The 16399-nt window shown below is 42.8% G+C and overlaps 1 protein-coding gene across 3 annotated transcripts in view; it reads left to right on the top strand.

The window, feature by feature from the left end:
• LOC115848071 (zinc finger protein 264-like) overlaps positions 1-15714 on the top strand; it is an 81555-nt gene extending 65841 nt beyond the window's left edge. The window contains exons 4-5 of one of the 3 annotated variants that reach the window (XM_030848387.2): positions 1361-1504; positions 2391-15714. In XM_030848387.2, the coding sequence (XP_030704247.2) occupies positions 1361-1504; positions 2391-4018 (1772 nt within the window). In that variant the 3' untranslated portion in view covers positions 4019-15714. Of the gene's footprint in view, positions 1-1360; positions 1505-1608; positions 2275-2390 lie in introns of those variants that run through there. The other 2 variants (XM_060289452.2, XM_030848388.2) reach the window with 2 other exon arrangements.
• Positions 15715-16399: the final 685 nt, after the last annotated feature.

Here is a 16399-nt window from a genome sequence, read left to right as displayed (position 1 = left end):
TTTTTCTGGAAGGTTGCCTATCTCCACTTCATTTTGTTGTTTTTCTGGGGTTTTATTGTGTTCCTTCATCTGGTACATAGGCCTCTGCCTTTTCATCTTGTGTGTCTTTCTGTGAATGTGGGTTTTGTTCCACAGGCTGCAGGATTGTAGTTCTTCTGCTGTCTGCCCTCTGGTGGATGAGGCTATCTAAGAGGCTTGTCTAATTTATTTATTTTTATTTATTTTATTTTTTTGGCCGTGTTGGGTCTTCGTTGCTGCGTGCGGGCTTTCTCTAGTTGTGGCGAGTTGGGGCTACTCTTTGTTGCAGTGTGCGGGCTTCTCATTGCGGTGGCTTCTCGTTGCAGAGCATGGGCTCTAGGCGCGCAGGCTTCAGTAGTTGTGGCAAACGGACTCAGTAGTTGTGGCGCACGGGCTTAGTTGTTCCACAGCATGTGGGATTTTCCCGGACCAGGGATCGAACCCATGTCCCTTGCATTGGCAGGTGGTTTCTTAACCACTGTGCCACCAGGGAAGTCCTCTATATAAGTTTTAAGTCATACAGCCTGATGGTTTGATTTACATATATTGTGAAATGATTACCACAGTAGGTTCAGCTGACACCCATATAGATAGAAAAAAAAGTAAAGAGGAAAAGAGAAAAGGAAAAAAAAATTTCTCCTTGTGATGAGGACTCTTAGGATTACTCTCTTAACAGTGCTTCTTTATAGCATACAGCAGTGTTAGCTAGTTATTGAGTTGTACACTGCATCCCTAGGACTTGTTTATCTTAAAACTGGAATTTTGTACCTTTTGACCATCTTTCTCCAATTTCACCTCCCCCACGTTAAATTCTTCATTGGTATAGCTCCTCTTTAATGTTTTCAAGTAAACTATTAATATTTTCTCCATCTAGATCATGTGTATTTTTCTAGTCTTTTCACCAGACTGTTCGGGCATAACAGACCCAATGTGTCCATCCCAGTCCTGCTCACCTCCTGCCTTATGAGCCCTGTCCTGGGAGTCCTCACTGTAACCCAAGTCAAAACCATGGGAATCAGTTTCCCTGGATTCTTGTCAATACCATCCTCATGGCCTGGGGGGCCTTTGTACATTCTGTGTCCTAAGGCTATAGTGTCCTTCCCACCTCCTCTCTGTAGCAACTCCAGTGGTGCCAGTAGGACTCCCCTGGTCTCTTCCTGCACACAGTTAGCCAAACTCAAGGTTAGAAATACAGAACTCCAGGACTGCCAAGTCTGCCCAGGTGTTGTGAACCATCTGCAAGTTGAGGGGTTTCCCAGTCCACCCTCAGGTTCAGTGATTTGCTAGGAGACTCACAAAACTCCCTAAAACCTGTTATGCTCACAAATCGTGTTTGTTACAGGCAAAAGATGCAGAGTAGAAGAGGGGCCGGAGGTGTTCCAGACACGAAGCTTCCGTGTCTTCGGCGTCTCGTTACCTCCTGGAATCGATATCTGGCAGTATGTGCACGGAGTGTTGCCACCCCAGGAAACTCACCAGAGCCTCGGTATCCAGATTTTTGTTGAGTTTTCATTACAGAAGCATGATTGATTGAGTCATGGTACATGGGACTCAGTCTCCACCCTTCTTCCCTTTCCAGAGATCCAGCTGATAACTCGTGGTTCAAAGCCCCAGCTTTCTAATTACACGTTTGGTCTTTCTGCTGTGCCCAGACCTTACCCAGACCTAATGTCATCTCTTCAGCATAAACTATCTAGGGGCCCATAGTGAGTCATCTGTTGTCGTAAAGTATCATGTACATCCCTAGGGACTCACCATGAACAACAAAGACATGCCTGTCTCTCTGGAGATACCCAGTTTACAGGTTACTTCCTTAGAGCTGGGGCAAGGACCATACTTCTCTTTGGAGATAGTTGAATTGGCATTATACACTTCCTGTCCTTTATCAGGGCTGCATTAGATGCCTTTTCCTAGTGGGTTTTTTGTTTTGTTTTTTTTTTTCAGCCGTGCCACTTGGCTTGCGGGATTGTAGTTCCCCCACCAGGGATTGAACCTGGGCCTGGCAGGCAGTGAAAGCACAGAGTCCTAACCACTGTACCATTATGGAATTCCCTTTTCCTCGTGTTCTTACAGCAACATGGAATGTCTTCGATTAAAGGAAACTGAAAGCCCACAGAGGCATTATTACTCTGTCCAGCCAAGCCTGTGAAATTGTGGCGTTATGTCCATTGCAGACTCTCTTACTGGGTCCGGCTTTCAAGGTGTCAGCAGTCTAATGACCAAGAAAGAAAGAAGTTACAATGTTGAGATTCAGAGGTAGCAAAACAGACACAGAGGCACTGTTTTCATCTTTATCTTTTTCACTGAAATGCCGATTTTGTTTCTTCCTTGTTGGTATTACTAATGGGCCTTGTTTATTGGGTTTCTTTCAGTTGACAAAGGAAAACCCAAGACCACAGAACCTACCACTTGTGAGCCAACCCTATATGAGGGAGCCTCTATCCAGGAACTAATACAAGGAGGCCCAGGGGACTCCCAGTTCGGACAAACCAAGGATCAGGATGGGCTGTTGGAAATGCAGGAAGGACACTTGGGACCAGGGATGGACCCCCAGAGGGAGAAGCTTCCTGAGAAAATGAGTCCTGAACATGGCAGCTTAGGGACAGCTGGTGGTGTGTGTTCAAGGATTGTAGAGGAGCTGGTCCCTGCAGGAGGTGCTGTCCATGACCATGACTCATGTGGATCTGGTAATGACCACATGATTCAGGAAGAGGAAAGTATCTTTAAATGCAGTGAATGTGGGAAAGTTTTTAACAAGAAACACCTTCTTGCTGGACATGAAAAGATTCACTCTGGTGTGAAGCCCTATGAATGCACAGAGTGTGGGAAAACCTTTATTAAGAGCACACACCTCCTCCAGCACCACATGATCCACACCGGGGAGAGGCCCTATGAGTGCACAGAGTGCGGGAAGGCCTTCAACCGCAGGTCCTACCTTACACAACACCAGCGGATTCACACTGGAGAGAAGCCTTACAAGTGCAATGAATGTGGAAAGGCCTTCACCCACCGCTCCAACTTTGTCTTACATAAGAGAAGACACACCGGGGAAAAACCCTTTGTGTGCAAAGAATGTGGGCAAGTCTTCCGACATAGGCCAGGATTCCTTCGACATCACATCATTCACAGTGGTGAGAATCCGTATGAGTGCTTTGAATGTGGCAAGGTCTTTAAACACAAGTCATACCTCGTGTGGCACCAGCAGACTCACACTGGGGAGAAGCCCTACGAGTGCAGTGAATGCGGTAAAGCCTTCTGTGAGAGCGCAGCCCTCATTCACCACTATGTCATCCACACTGGGGAGAAACCCTTTGAATGCCTCGAGTGTGGGAAGGCCTTCAACCACAGATCATACCTCAAGAGGCACCAGCGGATTCACACTGGGGAGAAGCCTTTTGTGTGCACTGAATGTGGAAGGGCCTTCACCCACTGCTCCACTTTTATCTTGCATAAACGGGCCCACACTGGAGAGAAACCTTTTGAGTGCAAAGAATGTGGGAAAGCCTTTAGCACTAGGAAAGACCTCATTCGGCACTTCAGCATCCACACTGGGGAGAAGCCCTTTGAGTGCACGGAGTGTGGGAAGGCCTTCAACCGCAGGTCAGGCCTCACCAGGCACCAGCGGATTCACAGTGGAGAGAAGCCCTATGAATGCATGGAGTGTGGGAAGTCCTTTTGCTGGAGCACAAACCTCATTCGACATGCCATCATCCACACGGGAGAGAAGCCTTATAAGTGCAGTGAATGTGGAAAGGCCTTCAGTCGTAGCTCATCCCTCACTCAGCATCAAAGGATTCATACTGGGAGAAACCCTGTCAGTGTGACAGATGTAGGAAGAACCTTCACCAGTGGGCAAACCTCAGTCACCCTCCGAGAACTCCTGTTGGGGAAAGAGTTTTTGAATGTAAACACCGAGGAAAATCTTTTGCAGGAGAAAACACCTACCATGACATCTGATCGTACATACCAAAGAGAAACCCCACAAGTATCTTCTCTGTGAGAAAACCTGTCACGGATCATCAGTAGTTGTGTAAAGACGCATTGTAGGAATTGACCCAGCCTAGAGCCTTACTCTACATCTGAGAGTTCATCTGTGAGGGAGAGACCAGTGTTTATTGTGCACTAAGGAAAACTTTAGCTACGTTTTTCCCTTAGTTTACACTGTAGTGTTATCTCAGGAATTTTTATAAAACGAAGGTGGAAACTTAGATGAAAAAATGAAATGCAAACATAGTTTGAGACTTCTCTGTCAAGGTTATGGCACTTTGTCATGGATCCCTTAGTTTACTTGGGGTGAGGGGAATGTTATTTCACAGGCAAAGGGCCTTGACCCTTTATGTGTCTTATATATACATTCGTTGCTGTCCAGTATTGGGAGAGTTAGACACTTGAAGCCAGGTATTTAAGTAGATAAAGATACACATATGACACACAGGCACGTTTTATTGCACCAGTTAAGACTGTTTCAGGCTTTGGTTTTTTTAAAAAACAAACGGTTCTTTTGGTGGTTTTAAACACCAAACATTCAGACTTTTTATTGATTCAATCTGTTCTTTAATTTCTGTAGCTATACGGTAAATCTTAAAATTGGGTAAAGTGAATACTTTTATTATTTAAATTAACTCCGCTTTCTAGTTCCTTGGACTTGCCATATAAATCTTAGGATGCAAAAAAACCTTGCTCATGTGTTTATAGAAATTGATTTAAACCTGTAGAGCAGTTTGTTTAAAAGCAGCACCATGAACACAGTACATGGTATGGTGTTTCATGTATCTAAGTAATTCTTGATATTTCATTACCATTTTGTAATATTGAACAATACAGGTTCTGTACATTTTTTTTAGGGTTTATGTCTAGGTTGTTGGGGTGTTTTTTTTTTTAGTGACTTGTAAATGGCTTTTTTTTTTTTTTGGCCTCGAGGCTTGTGGGATCTTAGTTCTCCCACCAGGGATAAAACCCAGGCCCCCTACAGTGAAAGCGAGGAGTCCTAACCACTGGACTGCCAGGGAATTCCCTATTGGCATTGTTTTAAACTTTCATTTCCACATAATCTTTAGTAGCATACAGAAAGATAATTGTTCTGGGGGTGATATTTTAGTATCTTGCAGCCTTGGCTGAACTCAGTTATTTCTAGCCATTTCTTTGGATAGAATCCTTGGTATTTTCTGCATAGAAATGTCAACTGCAAATAGTTTTCTTTCTTCCTATTTGTATACGTATTATTTCTTTTTCTTATGCACTTAGCTAGGACTCTCAGTATGATGTTGAGTAAGAGTAGTAAGAGAGGACATCCTTGACTGGTTTCTGATATTAGGGGGAAAATGGTCAGTTTTTCATCAAGTACAATGTTAGTTGTAAGGTTGTTTTTTTTCCATAGAGTTTTCCTGTCAAGTCTAGAAAGTTTCCCTCTGTTAATTTGCTGAGATTTTTGTTGTCATGAATGAATGTTGGATTTTGGCAGATACTTTAGCTCCATCAGTTAATGTGATCATCTGGTTTTTATTCTTTAGCCTGTTGATATAGTGTATTACATTGAGTTTTGAATATTAAACCAACCTTGCATCCTTGGAATAAACCTCACTTGGTTGTGGAGTATAAATTTTTTAATATATATTAAAGCATTCCATTTGATTATATTTTTTTGAGCAGGTTTTCCTATAATCTCTTGATTGATGATACGTAGTTGTCATTCTTTGCTTGTTTTTAACTACTGTCATTGTCTGGTTTTGGTGTCAAGGTGATAGTGGCTTCCCAAGTTCTGTTTTTTAGGAAGACTATGTAATTGTTTTTAATTGTTGTTTTAATGTTTCATAACATCCTCCAGTGAACCATTTGAGCCTGGAGATTTTCTGGATACTTTTTAGTTACATATTATTTGATAAGTATGGAACTATTCAGAGTATCTGTTTTCATATTGGATAAATTGGATAGTTGGTCCTCTTCAAGGAAATGTTTCATTTCATCTAACTTTTCTTATTTGGAGACTTGTTGGGAGTATTCCCTTATTATCTTTTTAATGGCAACAGGGTCTGTACTTACATCGCATTTTATTCCTGGTTTTGGAAATATGTCACCTCTCTTTTTAATCATTGTCAGTCTTAGACATATACCAATTTTACTGATCATTTTGAAGAACCAGCACTTTATTTTATTGATTTTTCTCTATTGCCTTTCTGGGTGTTTTTTTTTTTGTTTTATTTTGTTTTTTTTTTTTATCACACCACGCAGCATGTGGGATCTTAGTTCCCCACAGGGATCGAACCTATGCCCCCTGCATTGAGAGCACAGAGTCTTAACCACTGGCACGCCAGGGAAGTCCCTTTACCTTTCTGTCCTTAATTTCACTGATTTCTGTTCAGGTCTTTATGATATCATATCTTCTACTTTGCTTTGGTTGTATTTTGCTCTTTTTATTTTTTGAGGGATGCTAAGATTACTGATTTGAAACTTTTTTTTTTCTTTTCTAATGGATCATTAAGTATTATAAAGTTCCTTCAGCACTGTTCCAGCCTTATCCCACAAGTTTTCATTACAATTTATTCAGTTCTAAATATCCCTTGATTCCCTTAGAGACTTCCTCTGACACCCATGTATTATTCAGAAGTATATTGTTTCATTTCCTACTGTTTGGAGCATTTTCTGGTATCTTTTGTTACTGATTTATTACTTGTTTCATGTTTGGTTTGTTTAAATTTGTTGAAGTTTGTTTTATGACCCAGGGTGTGGTATATCTTGTTCTGTAAGGCTTCTCGAAACGAATGTGTATTCTGCTGTTACTGGGTGAAGTTTCTATAAATGTCTGCACAATCCTCTTGGTTGGGGTTATTGCTCAGATTTTTTACATCCTTGCTGACTTTCTGTGTAGTATTTCTGTCCGTTGCAGAGAGAGGGATGATGAAGTCCTGAAGTATAATTGAGAAATTGTCTGTTCCTTACAAGTTCTGTAAGTTTCTGCTTCATGTATTTCAAAGTTCTGTTGTTTGGTGCATACGCATATAGGATTGCTATGTCATCTTGGTGTATTGACCCTTTAATCATAATAAAGGGGTTCATTTTCTTGCCTTTGAAGCATACTTTATCTGATATTAGTATAGTCACTACTGCATTTTTATTTTATTTTTTTTGTGGTACGTGAGCTTCTCACTGTTGTGGCCTCTCCTGTTGCAGAGCACGGGCTCCAGACGGGCAGGCTCAGCAGCCATGGCTCACGGGCCCAGCCGCTTCGCGGCATGTGGGATCTTCCCGGACCGGGGCATGAACCCGTGTCCCCTGCATCGGCAGGCGGACTCTCAACCACTGTGCCACCAGGGAAGCCCACTACTGCATTTTTTTATTAATGTTTGTAGTCTATATTTTTCCATAATTTTATTTTTAACATCTACATCATTATATTTGAAGTAAGTTTCTTGTGACAGCATGTAGTTGGGGTCATACTTTTTTTTTTAATCCATTATGCCACTTTTAATTCGTAGGTTTAGATCATCTAAATTTAAAATAATTATTGATATGTTAGAGCTTAACTGTACCATTTTATTAATCTTTTTTTTGTGTGTGTTCCCTTTGTATTATTTCTCTTGTTTTCCAGTTTTTATTATTTGGGTTCCCCCACCCCATTTCCTGTGGGTTATTTTAATATTTTTTAGAATTCCATTTGATACGTCTGTCATGTTTTTGAGTATATATCTTAATTTTCTTTACGTATTGTATTATGTATACATAACTTATCACAGACTGTACCAGCATTTTAGCACTTTGATGTATAGAAACCTTGATTCCATTAGGTTCACCTACATTCCCTATTCTTAATATAATTGTATTTTCTCGTTGTATACTGAGAACTATATTGGATATTGTAATTTTTGCCTCAACTTAGTTTTTTATTCCCCCCCCCCCACAAAATTCGTGAGAAGCATAGTCTGTTTACCTCTACTTTTACCATTCCATTGTTGTTTCTCCATTCTTGAAGTCCCAAGTCTTCTGTTAACATTTCCATTCTGTTTGGCAAATTTCCTGTGGCCTTTTTTCTAGGGTATGTCTGCTGTTAACAAATGTTTTTTCTTTTTTCATCTAAAAATGTCTTTATGTTCACTGCATTCCTGAAGGATATTTTTGTGCGACATAAGACTTGGGGTCCACAGTTCTTCTAGGACAAAAGAAAACATGTCTGTTTTTTCTTCTGTCCATCTCCTTTTGTCCAGCATGGTTTCAGATGAGAAACCTGCCTTTCAACCCATTGTTCCTCTATTTGAAAGGCATCCTTTCCGTCAGGTGCTTTCAAAGTGTTTTTTATTATAATATTCAGTTTATGATGTGTCCTGGCATAGCATTTTTAGGGTTTATCCTGTTTGGTGTTTTCTCAGCTTTTTGAATCATGTGGTGTATGCTCTTTGCCAAATTTGGGAGATTTTTAGTTATTTTTCAAATATTTTTTCAACCCCACACTTTTTCTCCTCTCAGGGACTCCAGTAACGTGAATGATAATTCTCACATTCTTGTTCCATAGGACCTCAGGCTCCCATCTTTTTGTTTCCACCAGTCTGTTTTTCTCTGTTCCGCACATTGATTAACTTTCATTGATCTCCCTTTGAGCTCACTGGTTTCTTTCTGTCTCGTATATAATCTACTATTGAGCTCACCCAGTGAGTTTTCATTTTGGTTTTTGAATTTTCCAGTTGTTTGATTTCCATTTGGTTCTTTTATACATCTTCTGTATTTTTGCCTAGCTTATAATGCCAAAGAAGGACTCTGAGAAAACAGGCAAAACTGTATAGTCCAAGGTCATGGTTCTCTGGTGGTTTATCTTGATGTTGGGATAGAAATCCTAGATTAACTGGAGAAATGAAAAGCCTGGTATCCACAAGAATTTCTGAGAAAAGATCTTACAACTGAGACCTATAGATTGTTCAGAGTTGTGTTTAAGGTGCCTGGATTCTCCGTGAATCCTACTGTCTTCTGCTTGTTGCCCAAGCCAGACACACTTTGCAGCCATTTTTTCATCATCACCCACATCCAGCCACTGTCCCATTCTGTTCTTTTTTTCCTAGTAGACACTCAGTATATGTGTGTTCTAGTGAATGGCTACATGCAGCAGGGGATTTATATTATAATGTTTGGCTCCCTCACAGTGTTTACACAAAGCTGTGTATATAGTTGGCACCGTATAGAACATACGTTGACCTTGAAGAAAATCTACACAAGCTTTTATGGCCAGATCATAGTCATAATGAATGATTGTTTTGGGTCATCAAAGACCACCCTCAGTTGCAGTAATTTGCTGATTCACAGTACTCTGCGTATTTTTACAGTCAACAGCTGTGCTTTATTACACCAAAACGGTGCAAAGCAAACTCAGCCAAGGGAAAAGGCACAAGGACTGAAGTCCAGAGGAAACCAGGGACAATCTGCAGTGGTCCTGTCTCAGGGAAGTCACACAGGACGGGCCTAATTTAAGCTCCATCAAGGAGTTAACAGCAATAGATTGAAATGTCTACTGGGGAAGCTAATTAGAGACCCAGTGCCCGGGGTTTCTTGGGGACACTCTAGCACATACCAAATTCTAGACCTCTAGAAGGATAGATAGATCTTTGGCATTAAGCCACACAGTTAAACAAAAAACTTGGGCACACTGAGCCACTCGTCATTTGTGGGAATGATGGGAAATCTCCCAAAATCTAAGGTCCCAAACCCCAGCCCTTGCAGAGGTGAACCTTGCAAGCTCAAGAGAATAGCAGTCTCAGGCCTGCTGTGTTACGTCTTCATAGTGACTTAAATGGTACTAAGATGCCGATTAATTCAGACTTCTGTAACAAACATTAAGCAAATACAGTTTCCTACAACAAAAAGTGAGTCATAACTCTGAGGTGAAATTGTTGTTAAAAAAAAAATCAGTAAGCCAAAGTAGAACTTAACAAACTAGCCAGGATTTAATTTAGTGATGACAAAGTACAGAGGCAGTCTGGTGACAAAGTTCCTTATCTCTTCCCAATATTAATATATGTATGTATATGTATGTGTATGTATGTACACCACTTGAGGCCATATATATGTATATAAATGTGTATAGACCTAATATATATGTATTTCTGTGTGTGTATATATATACAGATACATGGCTTCAAGTGGTCTGACTTGCAAATACACCCACTGCTTGCTTACCCTTATCTATAAAGATGTAAATGCCAGATCAATGCTGTGTGTTCCTATAGCACGTAAGTCAACAATTTCTTGTCTCTTTGTTCCTGCTATTGATGCTGTTTGCCTCTGTCTTCAACAAAGAGAGAAATAAGGAACATGTGCATCATTCAGTGCACCTGACAAGATTTAATTAAAAGACTTCGTTTCAGGCTTAGTCGCCTTCATGATCTATGTGTGAGTTTCACTTGGAGAGAGTGGGAGCTGGTGGCTCCAGCGGGGAGGGCCCTTGCTGGAGACATGGTGCTGGACCGCTACAGGAATCTGGTCTCTGGGAGTATGTGCCTTTCCCCTTTGTACTCACACTCTGGCCTGCAGATGACCTTTCCTGTCTCAGTGGGATGGGGGGGTGGTGCGGCTCTGGAATGCTCAGTGATGTCATCCTTGAGAGTTGAGGGTTAAAGATTTGTAATCTGCTCACAGGTAGGTTACACACCTCACAGTTAAAGGTCTAAATGGTAGATGGGCAACTATGCCTCCCTCAGAGCAGTGTCAGTGCCATGGGCCCTGTGGTCTGACTTCCTGTTGGTACTTCCTGACCTGGTTCTTACCTGCTGGAAGACTTTTTAGAAAATTCCTGGCCACTCCTCCTTCCCTTTGTTTTGGATATCCATGTGTTAATGTATGTGCTTTTATTCTGAAGTTCTAACATTTGGGACCTTGCTGATCCTGTAGAGACTGCTCCTCCTAGAGCTAGCTGATTCCTCCAGATAAGTTTCCCCACTGGGTGTGCCTTTTAAATGCAAACCAGCCATTCCAGAGTCCAGACCCCACTACTACTGCCTTTATCAAGTTCTCATGCTTCAAGACCCTTCCCTAGATCCCAGGAAACTAAGGACAGCCCCTGCACTCTGAACTGTGCTGAAATTATCCCAGCTAGCTAATCCTAAACCTACTTAGCCTGCTTGCTTCCCCTGGCCCACTGCTCCCAGTGAAAATGACAACACAGTCTTTGCCTACACTTCCCGCCTCCATCCTTTTGCCGCTGACTCCACACTAGTGCGTCCCCATGTGACCCTGTGGAGCATGGCGTGACCTCATCTTACAGAACTGTATTTCTTCAACGGCAATCATCTGTTGGCCTCATATCAGGATACTAAATCCTACATTTTAAAACTGCCTGAAAGCGTTAATGAGAGGATAAATACTAGGAATATAACAGAGCAAATCAGGCATTTCCAGAAACCAGGGTGTCAGTGCACCCAGCCAGATGCAATCTTTAAATTGGAACGGTGTGGAGAGTCCTGGACAGAGGAAAGAACAATGCCAAGGAGAGGCTGTCCAGGTGAGCAAATAGCAGGTATTTGACAGGCCAAGGTGTTAGTAAGATGCCACTTACCTCCACCCCCAGGTGTTTGTCTTTTAGAAAGATGGTTCCAGATTCCCTTCTCAAAGTCACACACTTCAGACAATGACCAAGTGTGGCTAACTGGGGGCCACAAATTCATTAATGACAACTTCAGATAGTCTCCCTGTATGATTCCAACTTTCTGAGAGGTGAAGGAAGAAACGCCTTTCTGTGTGCTGTCTCCCGAGTCCTGCTACATCATTTGTTTTCTTGTTCACCTCCTGGTTAACAGGCATCCTCATCACTTTCCTCCCTTGTCCCTTATGGCATCTGTAGCCACGTGGTCTTTCAACCTTTCTGCTTATTATTGCTCATTCTAGTTCCATTTCATGCTCTTGATTTTGGGTATAAATCTTCATACACATCTGATGTGCTCTCCTCATTTTCTCTCTCCTTGAAACCTGAAATCACTTAAGCAATCGTCAACATTTTCCCCATCGTAGTCTGCCCAATGTTTGCTGTGCCTGTGATCTCAGCTGCCTAAAGCCTCCTTCTCATCTGCATGTTCTTTTGTCCTTCACTCTTTCTGATTCGTCCTCCCACATGGCCTTGAGTGTCAGGCACCACTCTCTATCCCACATCTCACTTCTTTATTCCTCCCTCTCCCTTTAACTGAGGAGTCCCCTTGGACCTATTTTCCTTTCCTTGCGATTATTGCACTTCACCATTACCTCTTCTATTTTTCTCCACTTCCCAAGCCTCCCTACATTGTGAACCTCCTTGGTACAGTCCCACCCTCTACACCACTCTGGGCAAGGTTGGTGGTGACTCCCATGTTTATAAAATTTAAGCCCTTGGTGCTTCCCTGGTGGCGCGATGGTTGAGAGTCCGCCTGCTCATGCAGGGGACGCGGGTTCGTGTCCCGGTCCGGGAAGATCCCACATGCCGCGGAGCAGCTAAGCTTGTGAGCCATGGCCGCTGAGCCTGCGCGTCCGGAGCCTGTGCTCCGCAACGGGAGAGGCCACAACAGTGAGAGGCCCGCATACCGAAAAAAAGAAAAAAAATTTAAGCCCTTGTCTTTCTTGAGACTGAACTTGACCCTGTTGACCCCTCCATTCTTGAAATACTCTTTTTCTTTGGTTCTGTAACATCAGTCTCCTGGGTTTCTCTCTCCCTCTTTCTTTTTTTCTAACTTGCTAACTCATCCACTTCTAGTCACCCATTCAGTTTTGAAATTTCTAAATACTTTTCATAGGCCTTTTTCTCACTCTGTGGTCTCTCCCAAGGCTTCATCTGCACCCTTGGCTTCAGTTATCTTCTTTACTTTGAACAAATTGAAATTTATTTTCCCAGTCCTGACTTATTGGAGCTCTAGACCCGAACCCCTGATTTTCTTCTTACTGTCCCCACTTGGATGTTTCAAAGATGTCTCATTCTCCACTTGACTTTTTAAAGATTCCTAAAGTGGCTTCCACTTCTCCCTGATTCTGATCTACTTTTATTTTTCTTAAAGAATGAGATAAGGCCATGTCTTTATTTTTTTTATTTTTAAATCAAATATTAAGTTTTTTAAATTTATTTTTGGCTGCGTTGGGTCTTTGTTGCTGCGCATAGGCTTTCTCTAGTTGCAGTGAATGGGGGCTACTCTTCAGTGCAGTGCACGGGCTTCTCATTGCGGTGGCTTCTCTTGCTGTGGAGCATGGGCTCTAGGCATGCGGGCTCAGTAGTTGTGGCTCGTGGACTCTAGAGCGCAGGCTCAGTAGTTGTGGCACACGGGCTTAGTTGCTTGGTGGCATGTGGGATCTTCCCGGACCAGGGCTCGAACCCGTGTCCCCTGCATTGGCAAGCGGATTCTTAACCACTGCGTCACCAGGGAAGCCCCTGATCCACTTTTAGTCTTGCCTCTACACTACATGGCACTGTTTGGTTACCAAGGATAGAAATCCCAGGGGACTTCCCTGGCGGGCCAGTAGTTAAGACTCCAGGTTTCCGCTGCAGAGGGCACAGGTTTGATCCCTGGTTGAGGAACTAAGATTCCACATGCCACGCAGCATGGCCAAAACAAAAAAATCCCTTACTCAGCCTGGTTACCTCTGTTTCCTCATCCCCCACATGCAAAGTTGCCAGTTTTGCCTCTTTAATGCCTCTCAAGTCTATCCTCTTCTCTGTAATCCACCACTTCCTTCCTAGACCATAATACCATCATTTATCACCTCTAATTCTGTTTAGTAATTAGGTCTTGTTTTACCCGTTTCCTCTTCAATCCATTCTCCACAGTGTAACCAGAGATGAAACTCAGATGATGCATCTCACTCCCTGCTACCTGCCCAACACACACACCGTTAAAGTGTTTCATGACTTTCCTTAACTCTTGGGATAAAAAGGGAATCCTTAACATAGCCCGTCCATGGGGTCTTACCTGGTAAGGGATGTGCCTAATTTACTGCCTTTTCTCTTGCATGTGTCTGACTGCTCTTCTCTCTCCACTTCCTGTTTCCGTTTCTTTTCATTTTCTCCCCTTCTCTAGGGCTCTTCCTTACCCACTTTGGCTAGTGAGTGAGTGCTTATCCTTCACATCTCACCTCAAATAGCACTTCCCTAGGGAAGCCTTTACCAGAATACCCACCTAGGTCATAACTTTTCTTTTTCAGGGAAACTTTCATGGTTCTTTGCTGCCTAAGACCACCTTCAGGCTTGGTGGTTTGCTAGGAGGATTCACTAGACTCAGAAGAGCTGTGATACTCATGATGACAGTTTATTACAATAAAAAGACACAGACCAAGATCACCAAACGGAGAAGGCACGTGTAATAAAGTCCGGGAGAAACCAAGCACCCCTTCCAGGTGATCCCTCCCTGTGCAGTTCACAGGGACTCAAATTTCAGCAAAGATGTGTGACAACATGTTCAGTTATCGCCAACAAAGGAAGGTCACCCAAGCTTCAGAGTCCACAGATTCCTTTACCGAGGCTCGCAGCGCCTAAGTGACCTACCATGGATACTCGGGATCCGCAGAAGGCAAAGATGTAGTGCTGCCTCAGGCAATACAAAGCCCACCCTTCATCATGAGTCACATTGTTAGCATAAATTATCTGGTCATAATGATACAGTGGGACCTACAGGCGTAAGCATAAAAATCACTCTCACTAGTCAAGATATTCCAAGGACTCAGAAGTGGTCTTCCTGGAGCTGGTCAAGGGCAAGTCCTTATTTTTTTCTTTCTTTTTGCCACACTGCACGGCTTGTGGGATCTTAGTTCCCCAGCCAGGGATTGAACCCAGGCCCTCAGCAATGAAAGTGTAGAGTCCTAACCACTGGACCACCAGGGAAGTCCCCCACAGGTACATTTTAGAACACGTTCAGGTGCATATTAGAACCTCGTTACTATGGCTGACAAAGTTTACACAATTTGCCTCCCTTTATCTCTCCAACTTACCTCATACCACTCTAACCCCTGAAGATGCAGCTCTAAGCCACACTAGCCTTGCTTTTCTGCAAACACCCCAATACACTCCGAACCCAGGAATGTCTTTCTCAAAGACTAGGAATCCATCTCTTTGAAATGAAGACATCAAAGGAGATAGCATCCCTACATCCCAGCTTCTGTGGGAGGGTAGGAGCCTAACTTTGACAGGCACCTTGCTCCAAGTAGCAAAACTACCTCTGTCATAAAGAATTGAGAAGTTAGTTTTCCCTTCTAGAAAGCCAATGTAACAGCAGATAGTCACCCCAATTACCAGGTAAATTTAGGATGAACTATGTGTAACAAATGGTGCTGTCAATACTTGAGAACTAATTATTGTTTGAAAATGTATGTAATGGGTTGTGTCTGTTTGGCTATATGAAAGGGTGAGTTTTATTCTTTGCAATCTCTTAGCAGCTGTGCTGTGCATCACATTCTGGTTTAATGCTTATACAATATTAAACTATTTTATTTCTCTACTATCTTTTCGGAGAGGTTTTTCTGAGTTGGAGATTTTTTCCTTTTTAAATTTCCCCACCAATTCACACTATTACCTGTCTAAAAGAATTCAATTGCAAATGTTTTTGAAATTTCTGTGTATGCCAAACAAATAAATATGGGGGATGGTTTTACTATTTGAGACCCAGAATGCAAACTGATTACTGGGTCCAACAAATACACTTGACCCTTGAACAAAAGGGGTTGAACTGCCTAGGTCCACTTAAGGCAGGATTTTTTCAATAGTAAATGCTATAGCACTGCACCACTTGGGGTTGTTTGAACCCCTCCCTGGATGCAGACCCGCAGATATGGAGGAATCTCAAATACTGATAAGACAAGCTGGGACGTGGGACCATTTGCTGCAGTGCTTGCACCTGGACAAACATCTCCTCCAGCAACAAAATACAAAGAAACTATAAGGGACTAAAAATAACTGCGTGCATGTGCAATTGGGGCAAATTATGAGCAACAAGATACAAAAAGACCAAAAACCCAACTGTCACTTCTGAGGAGCTGGGAACAGAAGCAGGGTACCAGGAGCAAAAACAAGGTACTGGGAGCAAAAACGGTACTGTGCATGCCCCCTGCACACAGCACCACCAAGGAGGTGGGCAGATTACCTAAGCCACCCCTCCAGCCCCACCCCTGGGCTCACCTCGGTTAAGGGCCCAGCCTGCCCCGCTTCAGGGAGCGAGCCAGCGAACCTGCTACTTGTTTTCTCCCTCCTGCTGCAGGAGTCCCAATAAAGCCTTACCTGAATTTCTCCTCAGGCCTCATATCAATTTCTATTGATTAGGGAGTCCAAGAACCCTGGTGGTAACACTGAGGGCCAACCATAAGTTATATGCTGAAGGTCAGCACCCTTAAATACCACCCCCGCCCCATCCCGCTTGTTCAAGGATCAGCTGTGCTGTAGTAAGTACATGAGACAGGAGGGCTG

The sequence above is a fragment of the Globicephala melas genome, chromosome 19, assembly GCF_963455315.2.
Source record: "Globicephala melas chromosome 19, mGloMel1.2, whole genome shotgun sequence".
Classification (NCBI taxonomy): domain Eukaryota; kingdom Metazoa; phylum Chordata; class Mammalia; order Artiodactyla; family Delphinidae; genus Globicephala; species Globicephala melas.
The sequence above is the reverse complement of the archived record's forward strand: the minus strand, read 5'-3'. Positions and strand labels throughout refer to the sequence as shown.